At 41.3% G+C, this 26,432-nt stretch overlaps 1 protein-coding gene across 11 annotated transcripts in view; it reads right to left on the reverse strand.

Moving 5' to 3' along the window:
• LTBP1 (latent transforming growth factor beta binding protein 1) overlaps positions 1-26,432 on the reverse strand; it is a 406,554-nt gene that overhangs the window by 182,749 nt on the left and 197,373 nt on the right. For all 11 annotated transcript variants that reach the window (XM_030311335.1, XM_030311333.1, XM_030311336.1 and 8 more), the window contains 2 exons: positions 14,562-14,786; positions 12,926-13,200 (listed from right to left, as the gene is read on the reverse strand). In XM_030311335.1, the coding sequence (XP_030167195.1) occupies positions 12,926-13,200; positions 14,562-14,786 (500 nt within the window). The remainder of the gene's footprint in view (positions 1-12,925; positions 13,201-14,561; positions 14,787-26,432) is intronic.

Here is a 26,432-nt window from a genome sequence, read left to right on the forward strand (position 1 = left end):
GGTAGAAGATAACTGGAGGTTGTAAGTGGAATGGTTTCCTGTGTCAGGGAAATCCTATAAAGGGCAAGGTTCCTTAAATGTCTCCTGCCTGCTGGACTGATACAGTACATTCCATGATGATGCAGACTTCCTAGGCCTAGCATCACACCCTGACCTAGATCAGTGTGATCAGTGATACTAGGATGGGCCTCCTCTTCTTGACCCTACCCTCCCAGCTCACCCCTTTTCTGCTAATCAGTGCTCACAAAAAAGCAGCTCTATCTTCCTGAAAACAGTCATGGCTTTTCAACAGCCACTTTCTAGATTAATTATAATGAATCATATATGATTATCAAATAGGCAAACTAACAGAAATTATTCAAGATGGTCATGGAAATGCAAATTTTGCCTATCCTGAGCTAGGACCCATTGTAAGGTCACATTGTGATTGATCAACCTACACGGCATGGGTGTCCCATAAATTACTCCAAGCATGCATTTGACACGTTCACCCCCACCCAGACCCAGAAAAATTTATCCCAACATTCTGGTACAAACTGAGGTTTTCTGGCAAACAGAAGCTATACCCTCAGTACTCTATATCTGGTTGAAGAATGGGAATCCCTTTTTTGGAAATCTTGGACTTCTTTTCATAAGAACCAGAATGAGGTCCCTTATGGGAAAAGTTCCAAGTACACACAATGGGGTGGATGAATCCAAACTTCTATCACAGCTCTTTATTCCTATCATCAATCTTTTCGCTATGATATAAACATATCTCCACTCCGGCAAAGTGACTTCTGTCCGTCTTCTGACTAAAACGGTGTTCTTATGGCCTCTGGGCCAACCATGGCTCCAAACTAAACTGGAAAACCTCAGGAGAGCTCTTCAATGTCCATGCACTAGAACATTAAATATGTTTATTTCTATGCGCCAGTAAGAAAGAGGGTCCAAATATCTAAGCCTATCATTAATGCAACTAGAGCAACATATTTGATCAACTTGTCCTAAGGCCTGTTGTCATAAAGGGGAATATTGTACGACACAGCACTGGCGGGGTAACAGGCATTGTCTCATAAGAAGAGGAAAGCGCTTAAATACTTCCAGATTTTTTAAAGAACTTGTAAAAAATTTGCTTTGGCTTGAGCAGAACATTCTTTATAAGCAAGGTTTTTTTTTGCTTTTTTTTTTTTAATCCACCCAGCTTTCTTTTATTAGAGTAATTAAAACAATGTTAGGCATTTGGGGTATCTGATACAACCATAATCCTCTGATATTTCAGGCTATTGATTTTACAAAATATCTACTATGACTAGGGCATTAACTGCTGGAAACGTATCCACGTTGATTTCTGACAGTGTATTTGTTTAAAGCCCGCTGAAGCCAAACCATAGGCTTCAAGGAATTCCAGACAACTACTTTAGTTTATGAAACGATATTTTAAAAGTTACGCTAAGGCAAAAATGGTTTTAAAAAGTAACATACAAAGGGGAAAAAAAATTCTTAAGCTTGAAACTTACGATTCTACTTGACATCTTTTCTAAAGAAACAATTAAATTTGGGCTATTTTCTCCATCTCTACCATGATTTAATAAGCATTTCATCAGTTGTGATATATGTGTGTTGCTGTTTTTACACCGTAAAAAGAATAAGTATTGTCATGATTATATTCTGACATCATAATTCCCGTTACCCTGTCCTTACAGCAAAACAACACAAATCACATCATAAATCCTAGCATTAGATGGTGAGAACATGAAATTTATTCAAAGTTCCATTACCGAGGATGTGACTAAAAAGACAGACTCATGCTCAGGAGGAAATCAAGATGGGCATACAGGCAGGGTTGTTATTACTATGGCAACTGGATCACTCCCAAAATGATGAACATAAAGGCTTCTTTCCCCAATGCTTATTTCTACAACTGTATTGAAGGAAATTTTCTATATTAAGCTCCGGTGCTTCTCAGTTTCTTTTCTTTTCTTTCCTTTTCTTTTCTATGTAGAGATACTGCAAGGAACAAAAAACATTTCAGGCCTCATACCGCTGTGTAAATTGCAACACGTGCCTCATCTGGTTAAGCTTTCAGTTTTTCTGTGTTTTATCCAAGTACACAGAACTCAAAACTAATAATTACCTGTGGTTTGGTTGCAAATAGTGTAGAAAAACTGAACGCCACAAATCATATTAATAGGTTTCTTGAGTTCCCCGGGAGCAGGAAACCAGGTCTGTCTTGACCACATTCTGCCACTTGTGGCAGGAACATTCACTGCTCACCAAAGAACCACTTGTCCCAGCTTCCCGGCATGTGCCAGCTTCCTAACTGCATCGGTCAGCTCCGACTACTGTAACAAAATATCACAGACCGGGGGGCTTGAAGAACAGACATCCATTTTCTCTCCGTTCTGCTTAAAATGCAAGATCAGAGCACCATCACTGTCAGCTCTAGTGAGGTCTTTCTTCCTGGCTTGCAGGACGCTGCCATCTTGCTGTGTCCACACAGGGCAGAGAGAGTGAGCTCTCAGGGGTCACTTCTTAGACGGACACAAATCCTATCACATCAAGGCCCCACCCTTACAAACTCATTTCATCTTAATTACCTCCTTATTGACTCTATCTCCAAATATAGTCACACTGGAGATTAAGGTTTCAACATATGTTTTGGGAGGGCCACGATGGAGTCCATAGCCCTGACAGGCAGGGCCAAGTGACTCACTCTGAACAAGGGCTGTGGGAAAAGCAATGTCCCTTGCAGCACCTCTCTCCCCCTGCTATAGGAATCAAAGAGGCCACATATTCCGGATAGCACAGTCTTAACACAGTGGAAACCCATCAGCCTGACAGAGAGTGATGGCACAGAGCTCCTGGCTTACCCCTTACACACCTAGCACAAGCAAAATGCAAGCTTTTGTCATGTTAATTTATTACTACAGCACAATCTATTCTGCCGCCAGCACTGAGCTCAATTCCTAAATGGCCCTGCCCTCATGAAAAGCATAGCCTTGTGGGGAAAAGAGGTTCATAATCAACAATTTTGAGATAATTAAATTCAAAATGGTCTGACTGGATTCCAAATGCAGTAAGTAGAGTTCAGACAGAAGACAGTACATGTGGGTGAAGGACTTCAGAAGACTTTTTGGAGGTACCAATACAGGCTGGATTTGAGAAATCACTGTAGGTCCTTTTTTTTTTAAGTTTCTTTATTTAGAGAGCACGAGAGGGCAAGCAGGGGAGGGGCAGAGAGGGAGAGACAGAGAATCCCAAGTAGGGATTGTCAGCTCAGAGCCCAATATGGGGCTTGAAATCATGAACCGTGAGATCACGACCTGAGATGAAATCAAGAGTCAGACACTTAACCGACTGAGCCACCCAAGCGTCCCTAGTAGGTCTTGACGTATCTCATTTTTGTGCAGTTTGCTCTGTCCATAGGCCCTGTGCATATGTAACTATTGGTGGCACATAAGATGGAAAAGAAGAAAGATGTCAAACTTACCAGTCAGAGGACTGCAGGGCTAAAAGTGGCCTTGGTAGTCTTCTCAGGCAAACCAGTTATTTGAAAAATGAAAAAAAAACACACAAAAAAACAAACAAACAAACAAAAAAAAAAAAAAACTGAGGGCCAGAGAGACAGGGAGCTTGCAAAAACGGAAAAAGATTACGGACATGGAAACATCACCTCCATCTCTGAGTCTCAGGCTTCACATAAGTAAATGTGAGACAAGAATACCAACTTTTCCCTATTTTAAAGGTCAAGTAAGGTCATAAATGTCAGTGTTCTCTATCAGCTATCAGTTTTATAAAAACACAGCATCTTACCAGGATGCCTGCCCCTAAGCCACAGAATGTTCAAACCATTTTCTTAACAGCTCCATTAAGGCCTGCACATTCTAAACCAGACCTCTTCAAAGTGTCATCTTGAAAGCATTGCTGTTTTTTGTTCAAAATATTTAGAACTCCTCTGCGTGGATTTCGGAATTCTCTTCAGGGTTGAAGACATGCTACTTCAACTATCCAACGGTACAAATCCTTGCTTTCTGGAGGCTGAACTGACCCCTGGAAGCCTTCAAGCCACTGAGAATATAGCAAATGAGGGAGCTGCACAAGATCACAGACAGACTAATTTTCTCATGCAGCTCCATTAACTAGTTCTGAAAAATCCCTTCGAAACGGAAATTTCCAATCTGTTGGCCCAACAGCCATTGCTAGAATAAATGCACAGTCTCATAAAAGGGCCTCACTGAAAAGAATATTCCATTTGACACACTGATATGTAAATTTTTTGATTCACAAAAGAAGACAAGAGGAGAAAGAAAAAATGGAAGGATGAGAAAGAAAAAGAAACCTGTACTGTCCTCAATGTGGGAGAAGGGGCAGGGCAGGGCGATGGAGTCATTGTCATCTCTCAACATAGGGCAGTGTTGCTTTTTCTCCACAAATTTATGGGTCAGATTCCAGAGGACTGGGGTTTATTTTGGTTTTTCTGTACGTGTGTGTGTGTGTGTGTGTGTGTGTGTGTGTAAGTAAACCGGAATGATTCTACTTTGTTTTAGCAAATCTCAATTCTAAGGGACCATGTTGGCAAGGCCAAGAAACAAGAGACCCAAGAATACCAGCTGAGTCTTTAAACATTTTTGTAATGTATACAGCCTAAGTCAAACATCAATTCAAACCTTGGGCATTTTAATTTATTTATTTTTGAGAGAGACAGTGAGTGTAAGTGGGGGAGGGGCAGAGAGAGAGGGACAGAAGATTTGAAGTGGGCTCCCTGCTGACAGCAGAGAGCTTGACATGGGGCTCAAACCCATGAACTGTGCGACCATGACCTGAACCAAAGTCAGACGCTTAACCAACTGAGCCACCGAGGAGCTCCAAACCTTGGGCTCTTAAAACTACTTCCGGCATATTGTCATCTTCAAATGGAATGACCACAAAATCATATCACTTTGCCAAATTCAGAAGTGACATAACATGCTTCCAGTCCAAACTGCCCTATAATTAATCTCAAGGCCTGTTCCTCAGCAAAAACAGGAATCTAATTATTAATAGGGGTATTATTTGAGTGAGCCCTAGAGGCATAAAACATGGAAATTTGATATTTCCAGTCATGATAAAGGCACTGTCACTGCCAATAAAATGAAAAACATCTGAGAGGAGGTGCTTGAGGAGGACCAAGAAAGCATAAACTTGGCTATTAAAGAGATTAGGGTGAGGGAACAGCCAAAGCTGACGTGCATAGGTGCAGACATTGGCCTAGGTAAAGACCGGTATCAGGCAGTAGGAAGGGTAATGCGTCTAGGTCATCATCCATTCTCTCGAGTGGCCTACCTCAGTTCTAAGAATCTATATTTTGATTATCCTAATGTCTTAGTCCCACATTCCCCAAGTAAAGCTAGCAGTTTCCCTGGCCACTGGCAGAAGCCCAGAGACATGCAGACATTCTCTTTCACATACAGCTCCTTCTCCCTTTGGGTCTTTACTGATCTTTTAAACTCGAAGGAAGAGAGGCCCTGAACGAAGTCTGTCTGGCAAAGGCTGCTGGAACCAGACCAGCCAACACTGGAGGGCTCCAGGCACCCATCGCTGACACGTGTGTGACACCTTCGGTGATACCTCCGCAGTTGACACAGGTAAGGTTTGGCAAGGGTGGCCATTTTAGAGCCACTGGAGACAACCAGACTCACTAACACTCAATTAAATATTTCTTAGATTATGTCAAAGGAGTATTTGAGTGGGACACTGAAGAAAAACCCAGATGTCATAGGAAGTGCCTGGTGTTAATGGTTTATTCCACCTGAAGGAGGCCAAACTTCAGTAAATGCAATCAGCATACCCCATTGGGGCTCTCTGCTCACAGAGAAGGCAGATGTCTGGTAGCCCTGGCCCTGCCTTTCCCACTCACTGCCCCGCAGTACTTCTGCAAGAAAATGAAGGCCAAGTTCACCAGGGACAGACCTGACCCCAAAAGCATGTGGCTGGGGAAATGGGTAAGGGGTGAGGGCCACATACACACCTGTACCCAATGCTGACCCAGTTCTCCTTCCCACATAAGGGATGATATGTAAGTGACAGGCCAAGCGTCTTTGGTAAAATGTCTTATAGTTATTCCTTCTTAAACGTTTTACTTATTTTTTGAGAGAGAGAGAGAGAGAGAGAGAGAGAGAAGCAGAGAGACAGGGGGACAGAGGATCTGAAGCAGGCTCTGCACTGTCAGCCAAGAGCCTGAGATGGGGCTCGAACTCAACAAGCCAGGAGATCATGACCTGAGCTGAAGTCAGACATTCAACCTACTGAGCCAACCAGGCGCTCCTAGTTATTCCTTCTTTAGAAGTCTCATCGATTTATGTAGCTTGTAGACTCAGTTTAGGGAAATAGCCAATGTGAAGAGTGTCACAATGACTCTAGCATCACCCCTGTCAGAATATCCTAAACCACGTCTTTTACCCTACTTTTAGGCCTCATCCTCGCAATGCTCTTAGGTCACAGCAGAGGGGACTTTGTAGAAATTAAAGAATAGGTTTCTAAGCAGAACATACTCTCCCAGCTCCTTTAATTGAGCCCTGAATTCTCATCCTCACTGTGAACAGATATGCAAAGTCTACCTCTGTCTGTAGTATCAATCCACATCAGTATCTATCCATATGTATCTTTTCTGCCTTGTGGAACTGACAGGCCAAGCATCTGCTTCCCTACTTTCTCACTGGCTGTTGTGTGGTAGAAACCAAGAAATATTCTTCAAAGTCCTGTCACAGAAAATTGAGCCTTTAAAAAAAATTTTTTTAATATTTATTTTTGCAAGAGAGAGAGAGAGACAGAGCATGAACAGGGGAGGAGGAGATAGAGAGGGAGATACAGAATCCGAAGCAGGTTCTAGGCTCCAAGCTATCAGTACAGAGCCGGACGCAGAACTTGAACTCACGAACTGCGAGAACATGACCTCGGCCGAAGTTGGATGCTTAACCGATTGAGCCACCCAGGTGCCCCGAGACTTTTTAAAAAAAGTACTTTCAGGGGCACCTGGGTGGCTCAGTCAGTTAAGCGCCTAACTCTTGATTATGGCTCAGGTCATGTTCTCATGGTTGGTGAGATCGAGTGAGCCAGGGACTGGGCTCTGCGCTGACAGCATGGAACCAGAGCCTGCTTGGGATTCTTATCCTCCCTCCCTCTCACTGTCTCTGCCCCTCTCTCCACTGGCGCTGTCTCTCACTCTCAAAAGAAATAAGTAAATTAAAAAAAAAAAAAGAAAGAAAGATAAAAAGTACTTTCAGCCGTGTAATTAGGAGAGTTCCCACTTTGATGAGATCACAGTTTCTTGTTAATTTCTCCATGATGGTTACTTTAAAAAAAGTTTTTTTAAACAAAAGTCAAGTCCATTTGTTTGGCCCTTCAAAAATTGTGTGTGTGTGTGTGTGTGTGTGTGTGTGTGTGTGCGCGCGCGTGCGCGCGCGCGTGTGTGTGTTAGGACTAAGATTTAGAGCCTGAGGATGTTATGGAATTTATCTGCCAAAGGAGACCTATCTCCAATTATATAAACTTTTTCTCCAATGGCCCATCCGGTTTCCATTTTTCCTGTCTAAAGAGAACTGTTGGAACAACTTCTAGAACCTCTAGGAGGACCCCCAAATAATTCTCAAGTCATCTTAACTCAGTTTTGCTCCTGCTCTTCTTATTTGTATGACCGGGAAGGAAAGGAAATAAAGGCTTTTCCAGTAATTTCAGGATTTCACAAGTACTGCTCTCTTCTCTCCTTAATCCACATAAGGATTATTATTTTTTTTTTTTGTAGCGAATACATATTAGAGAATTTAAACGAAAACACAGAGTTTGTTTCTTACGGTTTTGTTTTGTTTTGTTTTGTTTTTTTAACTGTTACGGGCATTTTATGGTTGCAAGCAGGTTTGGGTGTTGCTTGAGCATCTTTATCTGTGCTAAAGCACTGTACTAAAAATATCTTTTCTGTTTAGACCTACTTCAGGTTTTCCAGTATTTCTGTTCTTCGTTAACTCAGGTGTTTATATGCGGAATTTTCTGTTCTTTTGGCATGTGCAAAAGGAAGGTCTTGAAGAATTTGGATTTTTTGTCTCGTCTTGTGCGTCTGTGTCTAATTAAGGGGCATGTTCCCACATTTAAAACAGCACATGATTGCACAACCAGGCAAAGGCAGACCCAAGCATGGACATTGGACCCCAAGCCCTACCTCGTGATTCTAAACACTTCTCAGACAGGGTCTTTTCATACCATCTGGCATCATTAGGTCACTGCAAATGTTTGTTGCCAGCAACTGGGCAACAAATAAAACCTGCATAAAACAGACACTCAAATGCCAAGTAAGTTTCAAATTTGGGTCACTATTAAGAGAACCAACTTAAAACAAAGGAAACCCTTGTACAACAGAAAAAGTATACATATTCAATGTCCCTGTGATGCAAAAAGAAATTGAGGGGGTATTTTCCGAAATTTGGCCTCTCCTTAGAGATGAAAACTAGCACGGAAATGTTCACATTTCCAGCATGTGAAATAACACGAGATTTTCCTAAATATAGTTAGTAATTTTAACCATCGGAAATTGTAATTCTAACTTCATCTATACAGTGAGTAGACTTTCCAAAATGTTTTCAAATATATACAGAGAACACCCCCCCCCCACATCTACTTCAGGTAGCACAGAGAGATAACTGCCAAAATTATGACTTGTTAACTGCTTCAGATTCGATTTACATTCAAGAAATCCATCCTCTTAGCCACACCATGCATTCTATTAATTTCTACTCTTTTAATACTTGAATATGAATTTAGCAATGCCTGTATCCAGCTCGATTCACACAGAAATCAATACTCTATGTGATCTAAAGAAGAAATTATTTTTAGGACTTAAAAGATGGAATATCACTTTCTCCAACAGTAAAACGATAGGCCTGATTCCTCCCCCAGCTCTACCCGCCCCCCATATCTTGTCACACTCTGTCAAGTGTGTGACATTATAAATTCCCAATCCCATTATTCCTGCTCTTTTCTCTTCATAATACAAGCCAAAGAAATGTCCCCTGTTCTCACGAATTTATCACCACTAGAGCTATTTGCTGCTCAATGAATCTTCTCCACTCATCTGGTCTCGCTCCATCTCTGAAACAGCATTAGACTTCCTGACTGATACTCAAGAACGCACCACTCTTGATGTCAGTCAAGGATGGGGCTGCTTAAAACAAAGATGTAGCTACTCATCTTCATCTTACAACCCTCCCCCAGGGTTAATCAATCATTGTGAGCATTTATCTGATTTCTGAAGCAAGGAAGTTCAGAACGGTCCAACTTATCACATCCTTTTTTTTTTTTTTTAAATCCCCCACAACAGCCAATAATCAAATCCTGATGCTTGATTCTTTACAAAAGCTCAGGAATTCATCTTTATTTTCAAGTTAACTTCTTAGATTGGACCCTGGTCAATTCACAAATGGACCGAAGCCAACGTCTCTTCCGTGGCCTCCTCATGTCTACCATCCCCACATCCACCCACCCCATTCTTTCCTAAGTTGAAACTTTTAAAATTACTCTCTAAAAATTCATAAAATGTATCAAAGTTACAGCTTTCGAGTTCAACTTAAAATTTGATTATTCTAAGTCTAGTAAGTTATCATTTTTGTTTCTTTTCCTCAAGAAACTTTCACATATTCTGAGACAGTCACTTGAATACCTACCTCTCAGGGTCAACAACTGTTACAATTTTGTCTTAGTTGTGTATGGAATGCATTTGAAAATAAACCATAACCATCATGGCGTTTTACCCCTAAAACTTTTAACATTCATCTCTCAAGAATAAGGAATGGTCCTACATAACCCCCACATCATTATCCTACCTAAATAATAGTAATTCCAGAATATCATCTAATATCCAGCCCTATTTAGATTTCTCCAATATCCTTTGGAGCCGGGTGTTGTGTGTGTGTGTATTTCTAAGAGTTGATTAAGGTTCATATGTTACATTTGTCATTGGGTCTCATTGGTCTCTTTCTAGAAAAGTCACTCTGCTTTTCTTGTTTTCCCTCATGAGAAGATTTTTTCTTTGAAGAAGCCAGGTTATAATATCCTACATTATGAATCTGTCTGCTGGAGGAGATATGTGTGTGATGTTTTTAGTTTGTTTCCCCTTTGCCTATGAGCTAGATAGGTTAGGTGTAAAGGCTTTAATAGATTCAGGTTAAATATTTTTGGCAAGAATACTTCAAGCATGATGTGGAAACTCCATACTGTGTCACATCAGTAGGCACATAATGTCGGTTGTCCCACTTGAAACAATTCTGAATTTGACTGCATGGTGAAAGGGGGCTTCATGAAAGTGTTACCTTGATACTAAGTCATTTATATCACACTATGCCTCAGGTGTAAGGGGCTTGTTACCTGTACAAATGCATGCCAGGAATCCCAAGCTATTTCACTTCTCTGGTCTTTCCTAACACTCCCTTCTCCATTTCTTGCCATGTTCTCTTTCCTTTAATTCTTCTCCCCCACTTCTGTGGGGGCTTGCCTTCCTAACCAATCATGCATTTTCCTCTACCACTGAAGTAATTCCTGACATTCCACTATACAAAGATGCTCTGAATTTAAATACATGATCATAGCTCATGTTCAACTTTCAACCCCAAGTTTACTATTAGAATGTGCCATAGACACAAAGGCAGTTTCTGCCAAATTTGTTTCGTATGTGACCTCTCATGGTAACACATAAACACAGTTACTGATAACTCTAAGGCATTCGAAGTCTCAAGAGCCAAAATCTGCAGCTAATGAGAGTGTTCCCACTAAGCAACGCAATGCACACCGAAGGAGCATTTACACAGTTGTTTCTGCAATTCATTCAAAAATCTACCTACACCACCTCGTGGAGCTTTGTTTGCAAACTAACTATAGCTAGAAAGCACACATATTTTCCAGCACCTCTGTAGGGACACGCCTTATATACTATTGACTATTTGCCAGAAATGTATTTTTTAATGTCTCGATCATCCTAATTACACAAATTACTGGACAATCATAGGCACGCAGCAACATTTCTCAGTAAGAGTGTTTTCTTGAAAACAGGTCTTATTTTGAAGCTGGGTATTAATGACTACACATGCAAAATAAATTAAGAACTGAGATCATTGTCTGGATCATTCTGACCAGAAGTCGGAAGAGTATCCAGATAAGGGAAAAGTATTCCACGGAGTTTGAATTATTTGGGGAACTCTACCAATTATCCAGCTCGCTTTGACTGTACTGTCCAGCTTACGCTTGAAAGTAAATAGTTTGTTTTTATCCTTTCTAGTTCGCAATCCTCAGCCTACTATTATACAAAACTGGTAAGTTTGTTAATACCTCATTTTCTTGCTTTTTAGGCTCTGTGTCCAACTTGGAAATTAGGGAGAAAGATACTGGGCACAGAGTTTTAAAAGGACCTGCCTTTTCCTTTCTCATGACCAATCTAAGCTGGAATGGCTAAACAATGCAAACGGCACTCCAGTCTTTACTTCTAAGCTACATTTAAATTGATGATGTTCCTTCTCCAAGAAGCATTTGCTTAAACCTGGTCTTCAACTGAGGAATGAAAAGGTTCCCTTCAGTGAGTATTTCAGGTATCTGTAGGCAGACAACAAAGGTGGTGTTTGGGGGATCAAGCCTTCCTTGCTTTACTAAAATTACAGGACATAAGCAATCACCTACTCTATTTTTAAGTTTGACTATCTGGATAGATAAGTACCTTCTGAGCTAATATTTGCAGAGTTCTACAACATTTGCAAAGCAGACACATTACATGTCTCATCTTGACAAACCCCCATATTCTTATCTCTACCTTACAGATAAGGAAGCTGGTCTCCTAGCACCTACTGCTGGGGCCATAGCTCTAGCCAAGACCTTTAACTCTATTCACATGGGTTCTCTTTTCTAGCTGGGTCTATAAACCAATTTTGTTTTACTGCCCCAGAAGAAAGATTACAACCCTACCATACACTTGTCTAGTACCTAAAAAGCATTTTCTAGGTTTCTAAAGCAGTAACAATGGACTCTATTACCTACAAGTACTTCACACACACACTAATTTTCTAATAATCAGGTAACAACAGAGGAATTATAATACATTTATCTCACCGACTCTTCTCATGGGGGATCCAAACCATATGAAATGACAAGAGCAGAACCACAGGAAAAAGCCACAACATTATCATGTGATCCCAAAGCAAGTAGCACAACATGGTTGGGGTAGAGGAACCAATATATTTATATTGTCTTTGCTATGTATATTCAACAGTGAGTTTTAAAGAAAACTCAGCCTTTCTCTCACTTTATGATATAAATATAGGCCTAAAGTGACGTGCAAATTCAATATTAAAATGCACGTCAAACAATTCCTGCATTGCCATGGTAGTTACGAATTTTTATTAGCAGAAAGAAGATGCCAAGTTATCACTGCACAAAGGGGTCAAAATTCCTCTGTACCTACAACCTACAAACTGTTGCAAAAAGGCATAAATGTTTTCAAACATCTTTGCAGAATACATCTCACATCCCATATCTCATGCCTGACTTATTTTATTCACAGATCACCTTAAATGAAAAAATATATAAACAGGCAATCATGGACTTCTGGAAGCATTTCTGGAAGATCACTACTTAATATTATAGACTGAGTTCAGCAAACTTTTTCTGTCAAGAGCTTTACAGGCCTTATTTCAGGATTTGGGGACCCCATGATCTCACCAACACTATGTAACTGTTGCCAACAGCATGGAAGGACAGACAGTATGTAAATGAATGGATGTGGCTATGTCCCAATAAACCTGTATTTACAAAAAATGGGCCCAGGGGTCAGTTTGTCAACCCCATCTATTGAAAGCCATTTTGCCAAGTCTGGCTTTCCTATTAAAATGGCATATCTACAATGCATTACCCAAATGGGAGGGGCAATGTTGCTTACCTGTGACCCAATGGTTTCCTGGAAGCACCGGCCAAGCTGCGTCTTAGCAGCCACAGGGTAGACGTGGGGAATGACCTGCTGGTGAGAGTACGTGGAATGTACGGTCTGGGTCTTCTGGACGGGAAGCCCTTGGTAAGAGATTTGGGATTGGCCCGCTTGAGTTTCTTTTGTCTTCTGGCCTGTTGGGCCATCAATTCTTGAAACCTGATGTATCTGAACTGAAGCCTCCGGAGGGTGTTTCACATGGATATTGACTATGTTGGGAGGAAATTTCACTAAAAGAGATTAGGAGAAAATTTTAGTCGTGAATAATTAACAAGTGAGTCAGCATGAGAGCAAATACAGACACCCACATAAACTTTATAGTACACCTAGTGTGTATGTATTTTTGCTGCACAGCCATCAATTCTGGAGAATAAAAGGGTACACTCAAAACACAAATTAAACCTGGATTTGTGTCTTTTAAAGAGTAAAACTGGGCGTATAAAGAGACATTAAAACCTTTCACAGTAACACATTCATGAGACAAGAATATTCGGGGGGCGGGGCGCTGTGTGGCTCAGTCGGTTAGGCATCTAACTCTTGATTTCAGCTCAGGTCATGATCTCGATGTTCATGTGTTTGAGCCCTACATCGGGCTCTGCGCTGATGGTGCAGAGCCTAGTGGGATTCTGTCTCTCCTCTCTGCCCCTCCCCTGCTTGTGCATGCACACGCATGCGCGCTCTCTCGCTCCATCTCAAAATAAATAAACTTCATGCTGCCTGTGGTCACAGGTGGGTACACTTTATCAAAGGACAGTAGTAAAGGCTCAAGAGTTTACTTTTGCATTTCTCAATGTTTCTATTGCCAAACTTGTAAGATTTACCTTTCTACGTCAAAAGAGGAAATACAGTTCCACAAGGCATAATTCCTTTATCCTGAATGTCATGGCATGTCCATACCTGTGGGACTCCTGAACTATGGAAACTACTTACACGTGATATTTTATATCTGTATTTACTTTCTGCAACTTCCAAATAAAATTTCATCTTCTGATGCTAACTAACATTCAAGTTTTAAAGACTAAAGGCCTTAACACTTCTCTGACCCCTTTTCAAAAACTGTTCATGTGTAAGAGATGCCAGGTTTGAAAGAATGAGTTAGTCATAGAATTCCTAAGCTCCAAGTGACCTACTTTACCTTCCTCTACAGATGAATAAATTGAAGCCCAGTGAGGTTAACTGATTGTTTATAACTAAAACCAAGCGCTCTTCAACTACAAACTACCAGCCGGTACTAGGCAATCCACTAGCTCATTAGTCCTATATGAGTCTGAACACTGCCTTGCTCATCTTTCTATTTCCTAGGCCCTGCCAGAAACATGAATGTAACAGCTCTTGGTGCTAAGAGCCAGCATAAAAGGATGGGCTCCTTTTTACTTTATTTCCTAGATACTAACTCTCTATGGCCTAGAAAGTACTGCAGCCACATACGTGAGCCCATATTCTGTCCCTGCCACCATTTCCCAGGCCACAGATCACATACTTCTTTCTGTTTCAATACCAGTCCCGCCATCTGCAGATATGTGCTTCCACATGAGTCAGGCAGGTTAACAGACATCTGATGAATGGGCAAAAAGAAAATAAATAACCTTACCTTTGACTCCTTGTTGGCTAGTCATGGTCAGAGGCAAGGTATGTGTAGAGTGGACGACGTGCGTTCCCAATGCCTTGCCTGACTGCTGAGAATGCTGGTAAAGTTTAGGCACACTGGCACCATGGACTGGGATCTGACAAAGCTTCCCTGTGAAATTTGGAGGGCACTGGCATTTGTCTCTTGAACTGCACTGGCCACCATTCATACATGGAAGATGGCAAATTACTACAAGGGAAAAGAGAAAATGGGGAGAGGTGGGTAGTTTCTGAAATGCTAAGTAACAACCAATCAACAGAATCCCCAAAACCCACAGCCCATGATAATCATCATATTCCTGATGACTTTAGTAACAGTCAACAAAGAAGTCACTGCACTATGAAAACAATGGACTATTACTATCTTTTTCTTCCCACCTAAAGTCATTTAACTCTCCAATTGCTTGTAGTTGTTCTCCCTGACAAGGGAGAGAATTGAAAGTAGCCACTCAGGATTATTATCTATCACAGTGTCCTTTTCAGTATCTGTTGCATCCTATAATTACCTTGATTTTGTAGTGTATTACTTGTTTGTTAACTGTCTCCATAGACTATAAAGTCCTTGGGAAAAAGTGATCTGTCTAGCTTAGTGATTTTTATATCCTCAGCACCTAGAATATTTCCTGGCACACAGCAGACATTATTTCCTCAAAGAATAAACAAAGAAACAAATGAGTGTTTAAAGCATCTCTTGATACGGGTATTCTCTTCGTAAGACATGGAACTAAGTGCTACCCAGAATCAGGGAGGAGAAGAGCCTGAATCCTGCTTTATAGGAATATGCAATCTCCTTGGGATACACCACAGTGAAACTGAGAAGTACCAGAGTGATTAGTAGTATGGGCTTTAACTGATTAAGAATAAAGAAAGATAAAAGGACACATGGGGTAAAGAATTTTAAGAAGAGTTTTAAATTCTGGCTAAATTCAGCTTTTAGTCAACCTCCTAATTAACTAAAATTCTTCCTATCAGCCCCTTAACATAATCAGACTCCTACCAACTTGAACAGTAAAAGTGCCTCAACTCCATTTCCCTCCAGCTTCTACTCTCTTTTAAGTCTTCTCCTCTTTTAAGACCAACCTTTCAAAAGAACTGCCTTGACACACTACCATCTAGCTTGGACCAGGCTGTGCTTCCCTCTCCCTACCTCTCTTCTACATGACACTACTCTTACCAAGATCACTCACGGGCTCCATGTTGCTAAACCCAATAGATGGATTTCATTTTTCCCTTGGTTTCTATCACATCTCACTCATCTATTTGTGCTCCTTCCTCTCAGACCATTGCAGAAATATTCTTTGCAGACTCCATTTCTATGCCTTTTAAGTACTGGTATGCTTTAAGGCTTATTCTTAACCTCTTGTCCTTACTAATTCTACACACGCTGTTTCTATGATTTTACTGTGTTAGATGGTGATGTCATCCAAATTGGTATTTCCTAACCAAAGCTTTCTGCTGAGTTCCAAACTGTCTACTACAATGTATCTTCATGTAGATATTCCACACGTGACTCAAACTGGAAAGGTCCAAAATCGAACTCCTCACCTTCCCCCAATACTTCCATTCACCAAGTGGTCCTTAACAGAAACCAGACTGCTGCTCCCCCATTTCACCCATCCAAACGTCCAGGTCTAGAACTCCTCCCTTGTCAACATTCATCAAGTACATCCATTTCTCTCTCATCACAGGACCTCTGTTCCTTGTGAAGCTTTATCACTTATAAATCTCACCTCATTCTCTTTTACTCCACTACACTGACTTTCATTCATTTCTTCAGTTTGCAGAGAACCTCTTGTGCTTTATCCACCCTGTGTCCTTGGCTTGAACCCTCTTTCCCTTCTCTCCCCCTCAGCTACCTAACTCCTACTTATCTTTTAGACTCTGTTTAACCCTCACCTCTTCTAGAAGCATTCCCAATTGTCCTTCATCTGGGTTTGATACCCCTCCTCTGGACCTTCATGGGTTCTCATTGGCTACCCATCACAAGTAAGCTCACTGAGCTTACTACTGCATGAGTTAGTTGTCTGACTACCTTTCTGTATGCCTCATTCAACTAGAGTTCTGCGATCACGGGTTTCCTCTTGGTATGTTTTACTTCCAGCATGTAGTTCAGCTTTTAGAAGAAAGCTGGAGAGGCACCTGGGAGGCTCAGTCAATTAAGCATCCAACTCTTGATTTCGGCTCAGGTCATGATCTGACGGTTCGTGAGACTGAAACCACGTCCACCTCTGTGCTGAGAGTGTAGAGCCTGCTTGCGATTCTCTCTCCCCCCCTCTCTCTCTGCCCCTCCCCTGTTCTCTAAATAAATAAACATTAAAAAAAAAAGAAGAAAGCTGGAGATCAATAAAACACTGGATGAAGCAATGAAACAATTCATGCCTACCACTTTGGCAAATACCATTCTAGGTGCCACAGAAGATTCAGTCCCTACCCTTCAAGAACAAAAAAAAACTGAGCAGCTAATACATGGTAACTATCATTACAGATCAGCATCTGTAATGCTGATCAATCGGAAAATATAAAATGTAAATCCTGTGGAATATCAGAGAAGAGAAAACTCATTTCTGGGAAAGTCACAATGGACTTTAAAGGGATAAGTCTTTGGGACTTTGGGATAAGTCTTTGAAACTGGGCAAGATTCATAAACACAGAAGTGCCTTTTGGGAAAATAATGTGTGTAAAGAAGGAGGCAGGCATATTTGGGAGATAATGAGTATGGCTGTCTTGTTAAAACCTTGGGTTCCTGAGGCAAGGGGTCAAGTGATAAAATGGGTTGAGTCAAGTCAGACAATGCAAGCTCTTAAAGTCCTCCTGGTAAGAAGTGTGGGTTTTATTCTACAATCAGTAAAGGAGCTCGGAAGCTTCAAGGAGAGAATTCAGGAAGACTCAAAGACTGTTCCAGGAAGACTCCTCTTGTGATGGCATGTGAGAGTAGTTGGAATAGTGAGTGAAGGTGGGGAATTCAGTTAGGACACTACTTGAAATACAAGTTGACAAACACCCAGATTAGGATCACAGCAATGAGAACAGAGTCATACACAGATACAATGATAGAAGGAGAAATCAGTACAGCATGGAGATGGGACACAGGAAGTGACAAACGGGCTGCAGAAGAGAGGAGACAGCGGAGGAGGAAGGAAAGAGCCAGGAAAATGACCAACGTAGCTGCCTAGAAACTGTGTCCGGGGCCTGCCCATGCTGGATGGAATGTGACATATGCTTTCTCCAGTGCCTGAGGTGCTAGGTAAGAGGAGTCAAAGCTGACTCCATGTTGAGTCAAACACTTGATTAGTCCTAGTTCGCTTCCGATTTCAATTTCTAAAACACATGGCTACAGTGGGTGTGCTCAACATGTAATGGGCAAGGAGAGCCAGGCCAAGATTTAAATGTACTACAAACAATTGACCGGAATAAAGGCACTCTTCACTTTGCATAGTTCCAGTACTCTTGGATCTCAGTGGCCACGGTTTAGTTACGTAACACCAGTCTCCCCAATGACACAGTTCCAACTTTAGTTGTCACAGTGTATTAATGCTGAATTACATAAAGCACAAACTTTACTGCTAGCTTTTTCCTGCATGAATGACACTCGTGGAGCACGAGCTCTCATCAGTCGTGCTTCTTCCAAGTCTGTCGGCAACTGGTCCCGGCACATATATTGTTCAATTCGTGCACAGACAGCAAACAGGGAGGTGCGTTGCCCCCTCATCTCACGGTAATAAACTCACAGGACATTTTTACACAAGTGCATAATCAAAAGAGGGTATGGGGCCAACACAAAATCAAAGTGTAACGAAAAAATAAAAAGTGGTAACAGTGGAACTGAAATTGGAAAGTGTGATGAGGGAAAAAAATGAAGATGTCCCAGAGGAAGTGACATGGAAGGAACGCTCAGTTCACAGCTGTGAAAGCACCAAAGATAACATGTTTGGAGTGGATCCAAACTCAGGAAGGACCAGGACAAGTCACTGTGGCAGAGAAAAGATACTCCACGTCGTTAAGTTACACAACAAGATGAAAGCAAACTATTCAAACTACTCTTGATAAGTTCTACTCAAAGAAATAAAACACTAATTCTTAGTGTTTCTAACATTTTAAATTAAAGGGCATTAACATTAGTTGCACTTCTTTAAAAATTTTTTTTTCTTTTTTCTTTTTTTCAACGTTTTTATTTTATTTTTGGGACAGAGAGAGACAGCATGAACTGGGGAGGGGCAGAGAGAGAGGGAGACACAGAATCGGAAACAGGCTCCAGGCTCTGAGCCATCAGCCCAGAGCCTGACGCGGGGCTCGAACTCACGGACCGCGAGATCGTGACCTGGCTGAAGTCGGACGCTTAACCGACTGCGCCACCCAGGCGCCCCTAGTTGCACTTCTTTTTTTGCATTCCCCTATACATTTATAACTTACAATGAGGAAGCTTTCATGTTTTGACAAAAAAATTTTAAAGGTCACGGAACTGGTCATTTTCCTACTGATTATTAAGGTCATTTTGCACAGTTTCAGTCTGCAGATCCTTTATTTGGTCCCATAGTAGCATGTAAGGTAGATCCCCTAGGATCTATACTAAAATAACTTCATCTCTGTCTATAACCATCTTTTCTCTTCAAAGAAACGTTAACCAATTCACTTCCATGAGACATTTCTCGTATCAACAGATTTTGAAATCTAATATGAATTTAATTAGTTTTGTTTAAATCTACCTTTAAAACCCTGAGGCAGGTTTCACATAAGTGTTTCAAGGATGCACCAGTCTAAGGGGATACAGCAATAATCCAGAATAGAGGTCTAGTAACCTTGTGTGTCTCTCTCTGTTCATAAAGGAAAGTTTCTGCCTGACTTATTCTAACCAGTGAGAGGGCACTATTTATAACTATTTATGATTGAGAGGTAAACTATCTATTAGCCTATTCCAGCATTTTCTAAAATCTAAATTACAATATCAAATTCTTTGCCTCAATTCAGTAACTACACATTCAGTGCTTTGTGGCAGGCACTCTTTTTATAGTTCAATAGTCTTTTATGTCAAAGAAAACAAATTTAAAAATCAATCTACAACTTCAGGATTTAACTATGAATGGTTTCTTTCTGTTTCCAAATTCACGCCACTCTCAAAACAATCATCTAGTGATATACAGTCTGTGCTGCCAGTGTTCTAGAAAAATCTCAACACATGAAGAGGAAAAAGAGTAAGTTATCTTTAAGGCTGACTTGAGAAGGCTGGTTGTAAGTCTAGCTATGGCACATATATTTTAGAACATGTAACCAGGAGGCGTAATGCAGAATGCTAAGAAATCCCATCTCCGTGGCGGCCTGACATTTTGCCGACCATCACCATAATTCACGATACTGCATCACATGGCCACCTAGGACCTACTGCAAAGAACAAGAGGTATATGGGTCCTCGGCCTGTTATTCCAGAATGTGTGATTTCATGACAACCACTCAATGTATCTCACAGTACTACTATACCAGGTCAAAATGAGCCAAAGGCTCCATGTTGGAAGAACAAGAAGTTGGAGGTTTTAAATTTGTCAAGTATTTGACTGTGTTCCACCATTCCCTCTGGTCTAGAAAACAACTTGCAGTACTCAAAAAATCGGGATGACACAACAGTCACATTTTGTACCACAAGCTGGAAGTTCAATGGATAGATATTAACGATTTGTATACAAATATGCACCAAATGAGTTTTCTCAAGACGCATACTAAAAAAGCCATATTCTCTCTTTCCTGTTATCTCAGTTGACTATAAAAATACTTGAGCTGCTTGTCCCCAAAAGGCGCCCTAGGAATGTACTTGACTTTCCTGCAGCAACGTCCAGGCCCCTCCACCCACCCCCTTGATTCTTGTGCCAGCAGACAGACCGTTTCAAGTTATTGCGGCTAAGGCGGGACAGGGAAAACAAACCTCTATCTGAAGAAAAACCTACATCTGTCATTTCACAGAACAGACACACACATGACTTTGATTTGAAGAACTACTTAAAGTTTCCCACTTGTCTCTGATTAGAAGAATAATGTTCCCTTAAAGGGTTTCAGCATTTTTGTTGATATCCCTTGGAGTATTTAAAACACACACACACACACACACACACACACACACACACACACACACAATATTTTTAGAAAGTAAAAAGTAAAAGTTATCACTTTATTTCTTCCCCCAAACATGCCTACACTGCCAGAAAGTGGGTGAACAGTGTCGTTGCTTAAAGCTTTTGGGTAACAAACATTAGATGATAATTAGATGCTACAAACTACACTTTAAGAACCTAGTCCACTGTTTTATTTATATATATAAATAAACAACTTGAATGTTTGCCTTTGAATTCAGTAGGCAGCACTAGAAAACAAAACGAAAACAAACAAAACAAAACAAAACCTGGAGCTGAAAGCGAACATGCTGGTCACACCCTTCTGACGCCAGAAAGATGGCGAACTGAGGGGGCCTAGCCCAACACAGGAGCCAAGGGAGAAAGCACAGAGATTAGTGGGCATTTACTAAAATCTAAGTGTGGGTCTTATTTATGGAACGTAGAGATTTACAATTGTTGTGTTCTAAAATTGCCTACAGCCAGTTCTTGGTTATCTGTCCACTAACTTCTAATGACTCCCAGACTCCACCAAGAATACATGTGAGATACAGTGGCCAGAACAACCTGTCCAAGGAGGTGGCCTTTAAGCCTAAGAGGAGAAGAATCCAGTGATGTAACAAGTTGGCAGAAGAGTGTTTGCAAAAAGAAGAAATAACAGGAGCCAAGATCCTGAGGGCTTAGAAAGGCCTAGAACCCAAAAGGAGACTGATGTGGCACAAGTGTGGAAGACCAGGACAAAGTGAGAATATCTGGGGTGGAAGGACCAATACAGGTCAACTTCCGGTCTCTTCTCACAAGGATATAGGGCAACCAATAAAAGTAGATACAGTGAAACAGAAAAAGTATAAATAAAAACTTACAGCTCAGGACCAGGGCGGATAGCAATTACAGGAGTCTGAACCAGGCAAAAAGAAAGAGGAAGGGTTAAGTAACAAAAAGTAGGATCTTCTATTGTATACACATGAAATGTGCACTGTAAATGTGCATTGAGTTCCTGGATCTCACTTTACACTTTTCAGTAACTATTTAGCTAGATTGAAGTTAAATTCCAGAAGGTTTAATTTAAAACTCATTAAATATAGAATCATTCTGTTAGTAAGAGGATTTTTTTTAACATGTGAGAGAAGAGATCCGTGCTCTTGGTAATACGTGCAAACGGGAAAAACAGAGTCCAAGGAAACCTTAGGCAAAAGGGCAAAGCTCTTGTTAAAAACGCGCCCACGGGGTGCCTGGGTGGCGCAGTCGGTTAAGTGTCCGACTTCAGCCAGGTCACGATCTCATGGTCCGTGAGTTCGAGCCCCGCGTCAGCCATCTGGGCTGATGGCTCAGAGCCTGGAGCCTGCTTCAGATTCTGTGTCTCCCTCTCTCTCTGCCCCTCCCCCGTTCATGCTCTGTCTCTCTCTGTCCCAAAAATAAATAAAAAACGTTGAAAAAAAATTAAAAAAAAAAAAAAAACCGCGCCCACCACACTCTCCCCACCAGAGGGAATCTCTTTGTTTCACCTGCTCCGGTAATTAGGAAGACCATATGCATCCCATCCCCACTTATCAAATACTGGCGTATGTTACCGGGCTCCAGTTAAAGGCAATGCAGATCTCAACAAATGCAAAATATCAACCTTTAAACAAACAAGAATTCCAAGAATGTCATTAGTTTTTAATGCTGTGTGCATTAGCAAATGCTTCAGTACCCTGTTCTGTTTATAATCCAGGAGATTCGAAGCCGTGCCACACACATGCACTCTAGAGCTTCCAATTTGGGATGAAGCCATTCATCATCTCAGCTTTGTTTATGGCTTTCTGTTCCTTTATCATCAACCTCACCAAAGCAGCGAGCTATCAAATGTGATCTGCTCTAATACTCTGCATAACCTAAAGAGCTCCACTTATCGAGGATATCACAAAATTCTATTTCATACCCTTCACACACAGAAGCTGTCAGTGTAGCTATCTCCTAAAAATTCCCAAACACCAGGGCTCTTTAATCCTTGGGGGGGGGGGGGGAACACAGCAGCATTTGCAGACTGCAAAGTAAACACAAGAATCCTAGACACCTTGGGGTGGGTGGGTACCCTACAGAAACAATCTTTGAAAACTGAAGCAGATTTTTTCATTTTGTGGGTTACAGTGTCCCCATCTGCAAAAAGGGACAGCTCCATGATCCAATCTACAGGGGTTTTTTCCACTCCTGAAATTCTAGTTCTCAAAAGTCTAACCAAGTTAGTTAACACAGTGCCATCCAGATCTCCTCATCTCATCTCCTGTGAATGGCAGGACTTAAATTTTAAAATGGGAAGAACGTGTATCCAGACCTTTGCAATTTGCGTAGATGTGACTGAGGTTATTCTGTTAAGTGGTGTATTTTACTGAATTATAATGCATAATCAGACACCAATTCAAATGTAAGTTTCATTCTTATTGCCAAAGCAGTTAATAAAATGCTCATGGAGTTAAGAAAAGCAGACTTCATTTGGGAGAATTATATAAGCATACCCCTTTGGGGAAATGGTAATCCTGCCCCCCTAATGGACAGTGAAACAGGTTTCATAAACATGGTAACAGGCTTCATCCTCAGAGACCCTATATTCTACAACAGTACTGCTGCAAAAATCTGCATAGAACCAATGCCATCATAAATAGTTATAAATAGTGCCCTCTCACTGGTTAGAATAAGTTGTATATTAAGTGCAGCCTGGCATTGTCTTTGATATCATTGCAAAATGCTTTCCCAAGAACCAAGCAAAACCACTTAAGCCTTGTAGCAAGTACTACCGCTTAAGCTACATACAACAGCATTACAAATAAAGGTTAAAACCTTTTTCATTTATTTTATGCTAATTTGCAAGCTCTGTGGTGTCTCAAGAGACCAAATTCGTACTCTCAGTAAGTTCAGTACTACCTGCTTGTTATTTGCCTATTCCTGAACCTCAGGAAAGGACTTAAATTAAATCTGAATTTAGAGTTTTAAAACATTTGCAAAGTCAAAGCCTTGACAATACATATCTGTCTTGAGGACACGAAGTTGCATTAAAACCTCTGACATCACAGCAAATCCAAATTCTTGCAGCCCTTGAAAGTCTGGTTCAAATATGGCCTCCAAAAAGGGAATGGTCCTCCAAAGAAAGGAGCATGGTGCATAAGAAGAAAGAATTCTAGAGCCATTTGCCACTTCACGGGAGCACCTAACAACTTGTGTCACTTATCACTCTGCCTTGTATTAATCATTTTTTGTTCTTCCTTCTTGTACTTGATTTTGAAAATGGTAGGCAAGAGGCCATGGTGTCCTCATCTTTGCACCCCCTGTATCTCATTGCATGGTATTTTACAGATAAGAACTCACAAAAAATAAAATGCACATCAAAACCCTAAAAATTCCAAATGTAAAAGAACACAATATGTATACACCTCTTTAGACACTCTCTTTCTTTTTTCTTGATACATGGTAACTTTAGCATCCCCTGTAGTTTCCATCTTGGTTCCAGGAAGCGCTGAGGTTTCCACAGAGGGGCTAGAAATTATCTCCCAAATAACCTAATCCAACCACTTTATCCTACAGATAGTGAGCTACAGAGACTGAGTGTCCTTAGCGCATCATGGCTGGGTAGTCACAGAAATGGCACAAGAACGCAGGTGTCCTAAATCCTGGTCCTGTGCTCTTGCCACACAGCCCTTAGGAGGGAAGACCCAAGAGATGTCCCTCAAATCTCACCACACAACACAGTCTTATCTCAAGCCCTTTTAAATTCTTCTTCCAGGGGTGCCTAGGTGGCTCAGTCGGTTAAGTGACCGACTTCTGCTCAGGGTATGATCTCATGGTTCGTGGGTTCAAGCCCTGCGTTGCATTCTCTGCTGACAGCTCAGAGCCTGGAGCCTGCTTCAGATTCTGTTTCTCCCTCTCTTTCTGCCCTTCCCCCACTTGTGCTGTGTCTCCCTCTCTCAAAAATAAATAAACGTTAAAAAAATGTTTTATAAATAAATAAATTCTTCTTCCAGAGGCTTGTTTCTCATAATTGATCATAATAGGGTTTGCTAATAAAGCCTTAACACAGATGGGAGGGTTTATCTTGTTGCAGATGAGGCAGACTCATGAACTTTTCCAGGGATCTAAATACATAGGTTGAATCACACCAGGGATCCTTGTTCTTTTAATAGATACATGGGTTTTCGGGGACATCAGAGGATAGACATCAGAGGAAGACTACGGGCAGATTCAAGAACACTGAAATGAAAAAGGAAATGAACAGGACTCGCTGCACAGCATTAGACAATTTCCATCACTGAGAAAGTTCGACTGCCCAGTGCTGCTCGATCACTTGTCCCCAATGAGCTCAGAAGTGAAGGCTAGAAGGTCAAAAACTAATGTCTGCTCATTCAATGAGGATTTAATGTAGATCTACCAGTGGCCATGTCCTATTCCAAGCGCTTGGCAAACGTAAGTCAACAACACAAATTCCCTGCTCTCCTGGCACTTAGCTTCTGTCATCTATGGTCCTTGTGAGAATCTGGGCATAAGCAGAATTGCTTTAGGGCCCAGGAGCCAATCAGCAGGACAGGGTAGGAGAAAGAGCTGCTCTCCCAGTTCTGCAGGCTACTACCACCTGTCTGGCTCTTTCATGGCATGTGAAGAGGCGTCAGGCAGGGCAGAGAGCTGGGAGTTCTGGAGAAGGGGAAGGGTAGGGTTCTCTCCTGGGGCTCCATCTGGAGTGGACCTCGAAGGGTCCAGACAGGAAAACCTGAAGGGATGCTATGTGGTGAATGCAGCCACCTGCACTAGGTGACAAGCGGGGCACCCTCAGGGATTTTCAGATATACTCGCAGGGAGAATGGGGGCAGAGGGGATAAAGTTTCTGTGTCAGGAGGTAAGGGATTTGGGCTAGCATACTCTGGGTTTTTCACAATCACTATATTATCTATACCCAGGAGCAGGCGAAACCCACAGGGACATCCAGGTGACAGGTATCATGACTATAGTTCACATTTGCAATCTTTTGTTACTACACAGCCATATTGTTCCCTGCTATATATTGCTATACAGCTTTAACATTTTTAGGAGCTACGTAATATTCTATTAAGTTGACAGATGATAAATAACATAGCCATTCCTCTGTTGGTTTAGACTGCATTTCTTTTTAACTATCACAGATAAAGCTGCAAGGAACATCATCAAGGATATCTTAGTATTTATTGTCTCATGCATTAAATTAGTATTTATTGACTGTTTAGTATACACAAGGTAATGCGCTAGGTGATACAGTGAACAAGAAACACATTGATGAGCCCATTATACCACAGTATTTGCTTCAGCATGACAAGGACAAAAGAGCATAGGCATTAAGAGGAAGGCACTGGAACCAGACCTCCAGGGGGTACAAATCCCAGCTTCATCATCATTAGGGGTACGATCTTGGGCAATTTATTTAACACTTCTCTGTCCCCCACGTCTTCACCTATGAAGTAGCAATAAAAACTGTACCAGCTTGGCTGGGTTCTTGGCTTGAATGAGGTCATATATTCCAAGCACTTAGAAGTGAGCACACAGTAAGCACTGAGTGAACGTGGGCCTCTGCAAATGAGCATCAACCTTATGAATAGGGAGCAATGGGAATCATACAAAAGGGGAAACTAAACTAGCATTATGAAAAGGAAGAGACATGCATATCCTTATAACTAATCAGGTTATGCACTAAACTGTGTATTATTTCATTTGCTACTTTGTTTGTAGAATCTAGTGGAGTTGGT

Source organism: Lynx canadensis, chromosome A3, assembly GCF_007474595.2.
Source record: "Lynx canadensis isolate LIC74 chromosome A3, mLynCan4.pri.v2, whole genome shotgun sequence".
NCBI lineage: Eukaryota > Metazoa > Chordata > Mammalia > Carnivora > Felidae > Lynx > Lynx canadensis.